This window comes from Maniola hyperantus, chromosome 28 (assembly GCF_902806685.2).
Source record: "Maniola hyperantus chromosome 28, iAphHyp1.2, whole genome shotgun sequence".
NCBI classification, from domain to species: Eukaryota; Metazoa; Arthropoda; class Insecta; order Lepidoptera; family Nymphalidae; genus Maniola; species Maniola hyperantus.
Window position 1 is genome coordinate 2,416,223 of NC_048563.1, and position 15,542 is coordinate 2,431,764.

At 39.6% G+C, this 15,542-nt stretch overlaps 1 protein-coding gene across 3 annotated transcripts in view; it reads left to right on the top strand.

Moving 5' to 3' along the window:
• Nucleotides 1-8,062: 8,062 nt before the first annotated feature.
• Nucleotides 8,063-15,542, top strand: part of larp (La related protein) — a 104,781-nt gene continuing 97,301 nt past the window's right edge. For all 3 annotated transcript variants that reach the window (XM_034983166.2, XM_034983167.2, XM_034983168.2), the window contains exon 1: nt 8,063-8,875. In XM_034983166.2, coding sequence (XP_034839057.1) covers nt 8,480-8,875 — 396 coding nt within the window. In that variant the 5' untranslated portion in view covers nt 8,063-8,479. The remainder of the gene's footprint in view (nt 8,876-15,542) is intronic.

Consider the following 15,542-nt stretch of genomic DNA (forward strand, 5'->3'; position numbering starts at 1 on the left):
ATAGAAATTAATTGAAAATATTCTTTGAGTAAAAAATGTTGTAAAGTTCAAAGTTTATCAAAAATAAATATGCGATTTTTATTTTCTTTCAATGTAAAAAAAAGTTCAAATTAAATGTTTTAAGATATTTTGTTTTCCACTTTTCGTTAGACATAGACATAGTTTTTTTTTGTTGGCAAAGGTAGATGATCCTTGCTTGCTTCTTTCATATTTTATTTTTAAGTTAAATGTCAATAATATTATGACGGTTTTACATTACAATAAAACCGATATTATGTGCCGAGAGGGAAAACATACAGCATTTATGTATGAAGAAGAAGCAATTATGTACTCACCGCATATATGCGCGCTTCATCCATAAACATGTATATTCCTATGCAATAATGTAGTTTACCTTACCGGATATAGGGGCGCTAGTGTCTCACCCAGCAAGGCAGTGAGCCGCTGCCATCTTGGATGTCATAGTCTTCACCAGGAAGAAGTTCCTGCAATGCTGTATGTTTTCCCTCTCGGCACATAATATCGGTTTTATTGTAATGTAAAACCGTCATATTGATGTGCCTCCGGTAAAACATACAGCATTTATGTATGAAGACGTGTTTGTTATCTGCTGGTGAAATGTATTACCCACAACGCTATGATGAATCAAAGGGAGTTAATCTGTCAATTGAATAACAAAAATATTAATCGTTAAGTTAGATCAAATAACCACGTCCCCTTCATTGTCACCTATTAAAGTTATTGTTATTTCTAACCAGGGTTAATAAGTTAAAATATAATGTCTAAAAGACAACCAATTTAAATGATTTATGTCTGTAATTTTGATAAGGATTACTAAAACTCAAACCGGACCATATAATGATTATATTGAAAAATAAGCTTCAGTTACTTTGAGATCTCCTCCGGGCAATAATGATTTCAACAAGAGTGTCTGGTAATCTCCAGTTACCACGAGATACTAGTATATCGTCCATTGATTGGTTATCTGTCCCCAAAGAAACTACTGTTGATCCACTGATGAATCCCTGGGGATACAGGAATGCTGCCACATTGCTTAAGAACTGAACTGTTCCAGTGATCTATTACAGTACGTGATGCGGCTTCAGTTTCATTACAGTTGGTGATAAAAAGATTACAATATATTTAAATTCTTAACTTCATTCTGCTTGACCTATTTTCCTGTGTCAAAGACATACATGTAGTACTACTGTAGTATACTAGTACATTAATAGAGAATTATGTTTTCTGTTATACTATTATGTTTTGAAAGTGTCCATCCGTATTTATGTTAAGAGTGAGTGTCAGTCTTTGGGCCAAATAAAGTATATAATATATGTTTCCCGGTGACACAGACTTTCAGTTGTCAACCCTTCGTTCCAGGGCAACAATTGTCCATATAGGTTCGTCTAGATATCTCGGGAAGTGTGTGCTTAAATGAGAGCTTCTGTAGTTAGTGCTTGAGCTCTACCTTAAGGTCCTGTATGATAAATGGTTTAGTAATTTTGAGTTTAGCCACGTCAATAATTGCCTAGTGTCCACATGTGGATCATAGAAAGTTAACCGCCACCAGGTTTCGCACCAGTTTAACCATTTTTTGATGTCTGGTAGGTAGGTAGGACAAAAATTGCTTCCAACAAGCACCTGTTCTTTACTTCTCGTATAGACTACTCCTTTATTTGGGCACCCATCCTCAATTTTTTCAGCTTCCGTGTAAATGTCTGGTGGACACTGTAATGTCGTGACATCTATCAGAGTCCCTGATAGGTTCTATAGTTCATTTGAGCTCTGCTTTCAAATCTTGAAGCCCAAAGGTCTTTCACGTGCCACATTTAAGTACACCCCAGCTGCACTGGTTCAAGTAAGTCAGTACTTTTGCCAATTAGTTTGGAGAAGAAAACACCCATGCTAAATTGATGTCTCAATGACCTGTTGAAAGCATCTATAACTTGCTGATCAATCTTTGCAGTCGATAAAGACATCACACCATCTTTATTCCCTACTACAGTAATCAGTTGTGCTGCAACCAAATCGATTTCGGACGGCGCTTGAGGGAAAAGATGACACTCTGTGGGAGGTTTTCCTCGTGACAGCCTTGAGCCAATAATGTAATCTGTTATGTGCGGGAGTTCGATTGTTAGAATCAGTAAAACCCACGACTTTGTTCATTAAAATGAACGTTAGAACGAACGAGTGAGTGAACGAATGAGTGTTCGATTGAACTAAGACTTGCGATTTTTACAGAGTTCTTGTGCTGTCTTCAATTGCCACTATAACTGCATAAAGTTCCTTCTATTGCTGTGCTATCATTTTTGATGCACTCACCAAGTTTCTGGCATTAATTTCCCGTTTAATTGGGCACTAAAAGCCAATCAGAGGCATTATTCGCCAAGCAGTGGATGGCAGGTTTTAGGTGTACATATTGGCAGCCTGAGACATGTGGTTCCGCGCCGCCATGTCATTCCCTGTTCCACGATTGTGGATTCAGCAGTCTAAAACATATTATCGAAACGTTTGAGGCGTATTTGGATCTGATCAGAATGTAGTCTGCTTCTGGGAGTTACTAAACTGGCGAAGTCTGACTGTCCTAGCAACCGTTGCATTTCGTGAAGAGTGATTTCAGATATTTTCAGTAATAATTCTCTCAAAGGTCTCGTTGATAGTTTTTTACTCTTTATTATGGGCAAGAACATTGAATTTTCTTATAGTCTGCCAACGAATACCCAGGTATTGTAGGTCTTGTGTGAGTGTTAGAATTGACTTTTAGTAATTGATCCCGATGTTGCTTAACTTCGGTGATCGGACGAGAACCGGTGTCTTCAACATGGTATGGACGTTGGCTTTTGGTAATTGATCCCCCTGCCCCGAAGTTCCAAGGACCTCACGCTTCCGCAGCGTGAAGGCATAACCTGGATTGGTCTTAGTTGACCAGAATTGCCAGCCCAGAAGTTCCAAGTGCCTCACGGCTTCCGCAGCCTGAAGACATAACTTGGATTGGTCTTGATTGACCAGAAGGAAGTCGTCTAGGTAGACTAGCACTCGACATTCCTTCGCATGCAAGGTTTCCGCAACCGAGCATGTTACAGGTGGGGCGCTGCCGCCAGACCCAAAAATTAGACAGGTTGTCCAACTTTTGTTGTAGAAAGCTACGAACCGGTATGACAAATCAGACGGGATAGTTTTGTTTCACAAATTTGTTTCGTTCTCGAGGGTCGAAAATCAGACGCATCGATCCGACGTTTTCCTTCCGCAGAAAAAGCTCGGAGATAAAACTGGGCATTTCCTTGTGAACCACTTTTACTAGTTTAGGTCCAGTAATTCTTGTGTCATTTAAGTCGTGACAGGTGACCAGGTTGCATGTTGCATTATTTGTTTTGTGGGCATTACCGGGGGTAGTTTCTTGTATTAGGGTATTCGAAATACCGTAATTGACATTTACAAAAACTGTTTGCACCAAAAGCTTGCCAACGATATTAGAATGTCATTACATAACCTGTAACATATTGTGTTGGATAGGTTTTTCGATTGTAGGCATTTATAGCTGTAATATTTATAAATATGGGCCACCAGGGGATTGCATAAACGCAGTGAGTGTTGCTTTATCCAAAAAGAACCTCGTCACTATTGTTAAAAGCCAATCCGGTATTTGACCACTAGTCAAATCAGTATCCTATAAAGCGTTAAAACACACGCTCAGCACGCGAGGCCCCATGAAACACTGGCATGTGACGTCACAATGATTTGACGTACTTTTCCAGCTTAATCAATAATTTAAAATGGTTATCACACCCAAAACTAACAAAGGGTGCGGACCTCACATATCAGATATGTGAGGTCCGAGAGGCTTCCAGTGGAAGACCCTCCATTCAGCCATCACTGAGAAACCATTCACTTTTGACATATGCAAATACCGTATCCAAAATTTCCTTAGAGTATTTAAAATAAACATCTCCATGAAAATTCTGTCTGATATTCATCTCCTGCGCCTTACATATTATATTATGCTATACATTCGCCTGTTACCCAAACAATTTGTAAAGTTTGTTCTGATAATTTTTAAGACAAAGATGATTTGCTGAATGTTATTTATTTATTTAACCATCTTTATTGCTAATCATTATATTCAAAAGAATAAAAATGCAGGAGATACTTAGACCAAAGGGCGACTTTATCATCTGAATGTTTCAGTCATTTATTAAAGGGGGTATCTGGATTCTTAACTGAGTTCTGTTTGGTATAATAAAGCATTGGTGGTAACGGCCATGATGTCCTCAGTGGGGCCAAATAAGTGTTAGCTATTGTTTAGTGAGTACCGTTCTCCGTTATTTTCAGTTTACGAAACCCCTCTAAATGAGCAATTTAACCAATGTCTTGTTATAACCAACATCTCGCCACGTGGGCGAGATAAAATGTTATCATTCGATTCACTGGCGTAAAATTTAAATTGCACTCAATTAACTTTGTACATAAAATAAATAGATTCAATAACCGATTATAGGTAACCATTGGGACTTTTCCTCGCCAAAATTTGTATTAAAGAAACCTAGATCCAGATTTAGATTTCGGTGTCGGTGTCGACACGTTCGTCAACCAAATCGCCATTTGTTTAATTTGGTTTCTCAATTAGCATCTCATTTGCATTAGATACACAATATGGTAAATGCATTATAAGATATGTAAGAAAACTCACCTGGTTGTATAACGCATCGATCCGAGGATCGATCGTTACCTGGTAATTTCTCGCCGTTTCTCTCGGGAGTCACTCTCAATCCTGCTCGTTGCTTGAATCGCTGCTGGATGTCGAGGTATCCCCTTTTTCAAGAGCCCTCTCAGGCACCAATAAGCGCGAAACACCAGATCGATTAGCTTACGTAGCCTATCGACATTGTTCGCGCACGTGGGGTCCAACCAAAATGTCCCCACGGTAATATTACGAAATAATAAGAAAATATATATCATGATCACCGTATTATCACATTTATTGCACTTATTGAAAATAATTTTTTTGCAAAGGAAGACGGATTAACGATATTATTTTAGATTCGACGCGCACGCGGCGAAAGTACACAACGCTATGACATCCAAGATGGCAGCGGCTCACTGCCTTGCTGGGTGAGACACTAGCGCCCCTATATCCGGTAAGGTAAACTACATTATTGCATAGGAATATACATGTTTATGGATGAAGCGCGCATATATGCGGTGAGTACATAATTGCTTCTTCTTCATACATAAATGCTGTATGTTTTACCGGAGGCACATCAATAATTAGTTAATCTTTTTTTAATCAAAATTGAAATACAAACTTCATTACTTTATATTTATTCAAATTAAATACTGTTTAATGGCCATTTACAATACTAATATTTTTTTACATTTAAATAACTAATGGAGAATCAAAAGCGTGATAATCCGCCTGTAAGCAGCAATACAATTCCTATTCCTATCACTCGAGAAATCGACGCAGACCCACAGGAAGACGATACATCTATAACTTCTAGGGAAATATGTGCTCAAAGGTTAGATTTACCTGACACCCAAACCGATAATACGGTGCCAAGAACCAAACTTGAGAACGAAGAATCATTATTCAATGCTGGAACATCATGCATACCTCTAGTACTGAAACCATTACAAGCACCGATAACGAATCAACCGTTACGAATATTGTCAAATCTACCCTCTCCTATGTCCTTGAATATGACTTCAAATACACCACAATCATTATTCCTTCAAGCATTAGCTAAATTAAACGAGAGCTCCTTAAGTTTAGCTATGGCTGACAAAAGGATTAACAATCCACAATTTTGGTTCAATACCAGGAAATATTCAGACATTACTCCTCCTGATTCATTAATAAGCGCTCCTCCATCGTACTCGTTTGTATTAAGACAAATGGCAGTCAGAAGAAGGCCTAGGTTGATGGGAACCTTTATTCCTTCTCCATCATACATCCAGCATACCCCACCGCCTAATTATGCGACAGCGTTTGATATTTATGTCGATAATCCTTTACCACCTCCTCCAACGAGGGTTTACAACTTTGGATTTACACCAATAGCTATAGTTTGTCCTGATTGTGGTTACACAGGGATGACTATCGTGGCAAGCAAAATAACCCTTTGCACTCACTTATGTGCTTGCATACTATGTTTGCTGTGTTGCTGGATATGTGCCCCATTGCCATATTTATTACGGTCTTGTAAAGACGTCTACCATTATTGTAGAAATTGTCGGAACTTCCTGGGAATGTATTGTCCAACTAATCCAGAAAACACGTATCCATGAACAATTTGGTACAGTACCTACGCGGCAGAAAGTAATGTCATTTCTGCTTTGTAGAGCGTTGTCTCTGTCATTAATACCTACAGTACGACAAGAGGCTCTCTTGGCACTTGAATGACATTGACAGGGGGGTGCTGTTGGAGAACAAAGGCTTTGAATATTCAAACAAGAACAAAGGGGACACTCGACGGCAATGTTAGTTCTGATTCGCCACGCGCCAAGATAGCCTTGTCGCACTGTATATGACATTTTATCGGTCTCAACGACAGAGACAACGCTCTACAAATCTGTTATCTCCTTCTAAAGGCCAATGTACGTTACTTTCTGCCGCGTACTGTAAGGACTAAGGGGTTTGATATTCTTATTGTACCTATTTATTTAGCTATAAGATAATAATATATGTTTAATGTGCTTTTGTTTATTAATACATAAATTGTTTTATATATCTTCACTTTAATAATATATGTTTAATGTGCTTTTGTTTATTAATACATAAATTGTTTTATATAACTTCACTTTCATTAGTCCAAGAATTAAAAACGACATGTAAAAGCTGCGATTTCTTCGTAAAATGAAGAAAACTGCAGCAAATAGTTTGGCAGCAAATCTAGACTTATCCAAGACTTGAATAAGTTTTGGAAAGGTTTGATTTTTCCGTCACAATAATTATGGAAGACACTTTAGCAAGTTATCAAAGCTAAAATATTGCCTTCTAGACATCGATGCTTCTAGAGTTCTAAACTAAACCATCGCAACTTTTCGCAAGCCACACCAAATGAGGCGATTTGAAAAACGAGTTAGTATGAGGAGTAAGTAGATACAAGTAAGTAAATACAACGTAATTCGTAAATACAATGACCGGCCAACCATTTGAGGAAGTAGCGGTTAGTAGGGGAAAATTGGCGCGTAGTGGGAAACAAATTGGCGACTGATCAACCAATCGCATACTCCCTGCGGGAGAAAATTACTCTTGCATCTCCTTCGCCCGGCCAAAAAGACCAAAAATCGACGATTTGCAGGATGGTTCGTCGGATACCCACCTGAGTGTGAGTTACCCAGTACCAAAGAGTATTATAATATACAGGGAACCAGTACCCACAGTTTTTTTTTTTTTTTTTTGTTTGGCTTTACACAGATTAGCCAATGTCAGGTTTGTTATTTATTAAAGTTACCCACAGTTTAATACATAACTAACTACCTACATAGAATACTAATAAAATCACGGTAGATTAAAAAGGTTTTATTGAAAAAGGATTAAAACAATATGAATTTCTGAACGATTGTTTAGTGTTGCAACGTGTATCGAGCCATAGACAATAACTTGATAATAGATTAAAAATAACATTTGGCTGTGAATACGTGAAATACATTTTCCTATTTTCTAAGCAAAATTTACCTTTTCTTGGTAACTTAAATTATTTTTCCAATTCCATTTCCGTCTACTTTACAGAATTAACCACTTGAATAGGTTACATTTACAAAATTTGCAAGGTCGCCAAGAAATAAGAATGAAATATGATTTTTACAGTCGCTGCGTTCGCAATTAAGAGAAAAGTTCTGGCAAAAGTATACTAAATTTAAATTAATACGCCTTTTATTGCACATGCACACCTCAAAAACTGACTGAATGATGTACACATGTATGAGAAAACTTAAGTTACGGGCTAGTTTTTCTAAAAATTAGATTTTTCGAGCTTTTAATTTGAACGCGCTCGCTGTCAGTGATGTTTCAACGCCATCTGGTGACAAAATGTCCTCCTGTAAAATTAGAAGTCACAGCCTTCCGCGAGATCCGTCTGTGTTGCGGAAAATACCTTTTTGGGCGTCCGACCACATGTGTGAATTGTGAACAAACTATGGTTCTTTAGTTATTTCCAGGTCGAAAAGGTCATTTTCAGTGATATTTGTGCACGTAATCGATCGCCACGGTGCGTCCGGACCGTCGGGTGTGCGTAAAAAGTTGGAACGAGACGACGGAAGTGAATTTTTTCGATGTAAATACGGTCGATCCAGGGTCAGTCTGGTGTGAATTTTGTACTGTGCGCATATTTGTTTCTATTATAGTTCGGTGAAACTAGTCTAGACATAACATTGTGGAGTACAGTTCGACCTCTGTGTGGTGTAATAAGTGAATTTCGTGGGTTCAACCCGCACCATGCCGTCTTGCTAAGAGGCATGGCCGCGCGCTCGTGATCCTATGTCGGCGCGGAGCGCGCGCCCGGGCTTACATAACGTAGAGAGCGGCATGGCCGCGCGAGTGTCGGAGGGCGCGGGGCCCTCGTACGCGTCGGTGCTGAACTTCCGAGGCGGGGACAGCAACAAGGAGAACATCGAAAACATCGAGGCCTCCGAGGAGGTGGCGGACGCGCCGCCGCGGCCGGACGACGAGGAGGAGGAGGGCTTCGTGCCCGTCATCTCGCACGCGCGCCGTCCGGCCAAAAGCCGCCGCGAGCGCGAGCGTAGGGCTCCGCCGCGGCCCCACAAGGTCCCTCAGCCTAACAACGACCCCCAGCCAACCACAGACCAGCAGCAAGCGGAAGACCAGCCCAAGAAGTTTGTGGAGGCCCCAATACCTAAAGTTAACCCTTGGCAGGTGAGTCTTATACTCATTAGACTAAAGACACGTAAACATAAACATAACAATGCTAGCTTGTCAACACCACCATAAGCAAATTGGTTAAGGCTGCCTTTTTACCTCAGCATAGACTTTTTCAAGGCAAAAGTGAGCAGGCACCTTAGAGGTTAATGCGCTCCAACCTAGAGATCACTCTTACTTTCTATCAGCTATGATTGTAGCTATCCTATCTTGAATCACAGGGATCCTATTGGTAGGATTCATTTACATTCTATGTGTATATGACAATAATATGGTGTAAACATTACAAATTCAAATACAAATTTCTTTATTGTTAAATGAAAAAAAATACATTATTATCAAATAACAAATAACAGTTGCTTATTCAGACCCATTAATACTTAATAAGTATTATTATTATACCTGCCCGTGTACAAAATAAATTCATATAAAAGCCAAAAAGAACTTTGAAACTTACATACATAAAAATAAATAAACTTACGTACATATTACATCATGATCAACCCATCACCGGCTCACTACAGAGCGCGGGTCTCCTCTCAGAGTGAGAAGGGTTTTGGCCATAGTCTACCACGCTGGCCATGTGCAGTTTAGTAGACTTTACACACCTTTGAGAACTCTCAGGCATGCCGGTTTCCTCACAATGTTTTCCTTTACCGTTAAAGCAAGTGATATTTAATTAATTAAAATGCACATAGCTCTGAAAAGTTAAAAGGTGCGTGCCCGGGATCGAACCCCCGACATCTGATTAGAAGGCGGACGTCCTAACCACTAGGCTATCACAGCTTCTTCTTATACTTTGGGGCAATGCAGGTTCTTGAATTCCTGTGTCACTGCGACCGTCTCCGATCTATTCTGTGGCCGTCAAATCCTGTGGCCTCCAAATACAGCAGCACCTTCTTGACTGGAATTGAAGTAACATCCTCAGGGTATACGATGTTTACGTGATATTATGTGCATCAGTCCCGACAGATTCCTAGCATAGTCTGCAGATATCTGAGGCCTAGAGCTTAAGGTGCATGTGACCATTTAATCTTCAATCACCTGTAATATATTGTTGTATAGAAGCAGGCGTTATTTTGCGGAAGTCCATGATATACAATGAACCTAAAGCTTAATTTGCTATAATCCGCTGAAATAGGTCGAATCTGTATGATGCAGCATACAGCATGCGAAATGCACCGACTGCCCTCCCACTGCTAACCATGCAGGAAAAAGTAGCTACCAGGCAAGCAATACACACCACCACCACGCAGCACCACACAAATCCCAAAACAGACTCTACACACGTTTGGCCCCAACACCGGAGCATCCTCAGGAGATGTATCTATTCGGTATATCCGGCTTGCCTGGTAGCTGAATTTTCCTGCATGGTTAGCATAGGAGGGCGGGCGGTACATTTCGCATGCTGCATGTTACATCATACAGATTCGACCTGTTTCAGCGAATTATAGCAAACTAGAGAATGCCCGTGACTTCGACCGCGTGGATTTAGTTTTTAAAAATCCCGTGGGAACTCTTTGTTTTTCCGGGATAATAAGTAACTTATGTCCTTCCCGGGGATGCAAGCTATCTCTGTACCAAATTTCGTCAAAATCGGTTGAACGGTTGAGCCGTGAAAAGCTAGCAGACAGACAGACACACTTTCGCATTTATAATATTAGTATGGATTAAGCTTTTGGTTCATTGTATACCTATAATATAATTATACCTTAGTCATAGTGTATTATGAGTGATTATATCATTATCATTCAATCAATATAGATTATTGACTCGCATTGCATAAGCATTAGTTACAACGGATATAACTTAAGATCTTATTGGCAACGTAATACAAAAATATGTTTATAACGCGTAATATTTAACTCCTCACGCGCCATTTTAACTTTTTTTGTCAAATTTCATGTCAAAAGTACGATTTTTGGTCCTTATTTTAAAGGTGAACCATACTTTTGAAATGACAGTCGGCCCATAGAGTTAAAATGTTGCGTGAGGAGATATTTTTTTTCCCTCGCGGACGAAGATGCGGGCATCAGCTAGATATTGAATATATAAAAGGAAAAGGTGACTGACTGACTCTATCTATCAACGCACAGCTCAAACTACTGGACGGATCGGGCTGAAATGTGACATGCAGATAGCTCTTATTGAAGAGAAAAAGGATTTTTGAAAATTCAACCTCTAAGGGGGTTAAATATAGGTTTAGAATATTATGTGCGAAAGTCCACGCAGACGCAGTCGCGAGCATAAGCTAGTTATTAAATATAACAATTTGTATTTCTACCAAAGTAGTTTTTTTTTTCAATTATATTGCATTTATAATTTTATCAAAAAAATTATAGCCAGTGTCACTCGGGATGATGTAAGGATTTAGAAATTTTGGTGGAATAAAGAAACTCACATAAACCCTGAAAAATATTACACTCATTTTTCTGGCAGGCGCGCTTCGCCTCATCTCCGCTCTTCTCTGTAGGTGTGCGTTGTGCGTTAAATATCGCGACACCAAAAAAATGCTTGAGTGTAGACCTTGATACTTCACAATTATGCGATTTCATAATATTTTACTTTCATTCGATATACTGCTTGTCTTGTGATATATTCGTCTTGCGTAACATTTCCGTCGGTGGGGTACATTAGCCTTTCGTGCAGAGTGCTCTTGACAAATTAATTATTTTTTGTTGATTACTTGTTTAAGGAATTTACTTGGTTACGCAACTAGAGCGATAAAGTTGATTTATTTAATTGTGCTACTGGTGCGGTAATAAAACAACTTTTGTATCCGTGAAAGTTATACTTATTCTTTATGACGTAAAATAAGGCTACTTTAGGGCTACCTGCGTCAAATGTACTAATATTTGACGCTTACAAGTGACGTCGAAGCCTCGACGTTTTGTTAGAAGTTCCCTAACTGTTGTAAACTGTAACGCAACCTAAACTGACGCGCGTTGAGACTTTTGACCCGATGAATGCATTCTACTACCGCGGCACGGAATGGCACTTTTACACGGGCGTACATTGTCTAGGGCGTACAATAATCCGGACTAGTTGTTTCCATCCTTAGATGTGTAAATTTCATTTAACTGCCATATTAGTTAATTATCCTATTTATCAAGAATTCTATCACGTAAGGCAAGCCTGCCGCGTGTACGGGTCAAACGCTTTTATCTAGTTATGCTAGATTATATCTATCTACTTATTCAGCTAACTAGGTCTTTAATCTGTATGCCTCAATGCTAATCCATACTAATATTATAAATGCGAAAGTGTGTCTGTCTGTCTGTCTGCTAGCCTTTCACGGCCCATCCGTTCAACCGATTTTGATGAAATTTGGTACAGAGTTAGCTAATCCCAGGGAAGGACATAGGCTATTTTTTATTGCGGCAAATTAGAGTTCAAACTCATTTGACGATATTCTTAAACTGGACACTTTCAAGTAAAGATTTTTAATTAAGTCTGTTAAGATATTGCTAGGGGCTCAATTTGAATGCCATAAGCCTACTTTGTCGCATTAGTTTATCAATTGCGTAAAACCAAATTAAATTTCGAGTTTCGCGGTCAGACCGTGTCTTCCACCTTAATTTAGTTAAGACGAGTCACCGAGGCGGGCAGCGCGGCTTTGAAGTAAACCGCTTGGCAAAACGTTCAAATTCTGTGTTTCAAACGTTAAATTTGAGTTTAATAAATTATAGAAGTCCTGTTGAAAACCAAAATTTAGCAGGTTCTCTGTAGTACTTAAAGACAAATAATTCCATATAAAAATTATTTGCCAAGTCAGAAATTTTAGTATTAAATAATTCGTTTTAGACTTTTATTTCGGCTTATTTCAAGATTTTATTTGATCGAGTGAAGTACTTCCTATTGTGTATCAAAGTAGCACACTCTTTAGACAATATCTTTAGGTATATTGTATATTTTTAGCAAGGCCATTATTTAATAGTAAATACCTAAAACATTTGATCTAGCAAACCAGTTTTTTCCGCTTAGCCTCGGTGACTCGCCTTAAGAGATTGTGTACAACAGTACTGGCGACTTTATCTCGATTCCTATATGATTCGCGTCGTTGGCAGATATCGATTCTTTGCACTTGACCTACATCACCTACGTGCACATTATGTACTAACTATATCTAGTAGTACTATGTACTAACTATATCTAATACAACACGATAGGTTCATAGTGTAATTAATGTTTATAATTAAAAGGGGACTAGAGTTCAGTAAACTCCCGTACTATCATCTTGTATCTATTTTATTTATTTTTTATTTACGTGGCGGCCATTTTGAGTTTATAATTTTTAGGGTTCCGTACCTCAAAAGGAAAAACGGAACCCTTATAGGATCACTTTGTTGTCTGTCTGTCTGTCAAGAAACCTACAGGGTACTTCCCGTTGACCTAGAATCATGAAATTTGGCATGTAGTTAGGTGTTGTAGCTGACATTAGGGGAAAAATCTGAAAACCGTGAATTTGTGGTTATATCACACAAAAAAATTTAATTGTGGTCATAAACTAATAAGTAGGTAGTTTTCAATTTTCGAAGTAAGATAACTATATCAAGTGGGGTATCATAATATGAAAGGTCTTCACCTGTGCATTCTAAAACAGATTTTTATTTATTTTTATGCATCATAGCTTTTGAATTATCGTGCAAAATGTCGAAAAAATACGACTGTAGTACGAAACCCTCGTTGCGCGAGCCTTACTTGCACTTGGCCGGTTTTTTGTTATAGCGGCAATAGAAATACGCAATCTGTGAAAATTTCGACTCTCTACCTATTACGTTCGTGAGATATAGACAGACAGACGGATAGACAGCGGAGCCTAACTGTAATAGGACCTGCGCGGGGTGATTCGCTAACTCAGTGTCTAACACTGAATGATAGCCATCGAGCTAATTTTTTAATCCGTTGAAGGTTTTCTACGGAAAAATATTTTAATCCCACCCAGTGAAGCAGCAATGTAGAACCCACCAACCTTAGTGGCTATCATTCAGTGTTAGACACTGAGTTATCGAATCACCTAGCTGGTTTAGTTTAAAGATTGTATACAGCCGAATTAGCCAGTGTTACGTCGTACGTCTATCCCACTTTCCGTACTTGACCTTAAAAAATGTGCCCTTGAAACAGGGCGGGCGGGAAAATCGATGGCTGGCTACCTGCGACTGTGATCCCTTCTGGATGGTAAACAATATTAGCCTTGGGCGCAGTTTATGTAGACATGGCAATGACGACTCTTTGTCATGGCTCCGTTCCGTACCCGAAAGGTACCAACGGGACTCTATTACTTTAGCCACTGCTGTCCGTCCGTCCGTCCGTCCGAAGCACGCCAAGACTCCAGAGCAAGTACCTACCAAACAGTCGTCCTCCCGCGTTCGGCCCATATAACCGTGAGGTTGGAGGGGCAATGGGAGGTGGTAGGTCGTCCGCCCGTTCTGTTCCGTCCGTTCGCGTCGTCTGTCTGTCAGCGTCTATCCCACTTTCCGTACTTAACATTAACGTTGTGCCCTTGAAACAGGGCGGGCGGGAAAATCGATGGCAGGCTACTACGACTGTGATCCCCTCTGGATGGTAAACAATGGGGCCGATTCGCTAGTACACAATCTCTAAACTAAACTAAATTAACAGGTCTATATCTAGTGCTTTCCTTTTCCGCAAGCAACATTATGAAAGGGATAGCAATAGATTTAGACGTGATATTTTAGTTTAGTTTAGAGATTGTGTACAAAGGAATTAGCCACAATATTAGCCTTGGGCGCAGTTTATTTTGAAATGGCAGTGACTTACCGCTGTGAAGTCTGTCAATCCACACTTGGCCAGCGTGGTAGATTCTCATTCTGAGAGACACGGGTTCATTGCCGGTGATAGGTTCATAATTATAATCATTTATTTATTTACTAGCTTATGGCCGCGACTTCGTCCGCGTCGACTACACAATTTGCAAACCCTTATTTTACCCCCTTCGGGGTTGAATTTTCAAAAATCCTTTCTAAGCTGATGTCCACATCATAATAGCTATCTGCACGCCAAATTTTAGCCCGATCCGTCCAGTAGTTTGAGCTGTGCGTTGATAGATCAGTCAGTCAGTCAGCTTTTCCTTTTAATATTTAGACTAGCTTATGCTCGCGACTTCGTCCGCATGGACCACACATCAAACCCCTATTTTACCTCCTTAGCAGCTGAATTTTCAAAAATCCTCTCTAAGCGGATGCCTTTTTTTTTTATTCGTTATAGGCGCACGCTTGACCACAATCACACCTGATGGAAAGTGATGATATGGCCTAAGATGGGACGCGTTAGCCTAGGAGGTGCCTATTCACTCTTGTTTTAAAGATACCCGGATTATAATTGACAGGAAACACTGATCTAGGAAGAGTATTCCAGACCCTAGCCATGCGTATAAGGAATGATGACGCAAAGCGTTTCGTACGCGAAGATGGAATGTTGACGACATAGGGGTGAAAACTCGCCCGGTGTCTTGCGGAACGGTGGTAGAAAGCCCTACGTCATAATAGCTATCTGCATGCCAAATTTCAGCTCGATCCGTCCAGTAGTTTGAGCTGTGCGTTGATAGATTTTCCTTTTTATATATTTAGATTTTTATTTTTATTTATTTTTGGTCGATGATGATGATGAACGTAAAGTGTAAAATATCAAATCCGCTGGTACA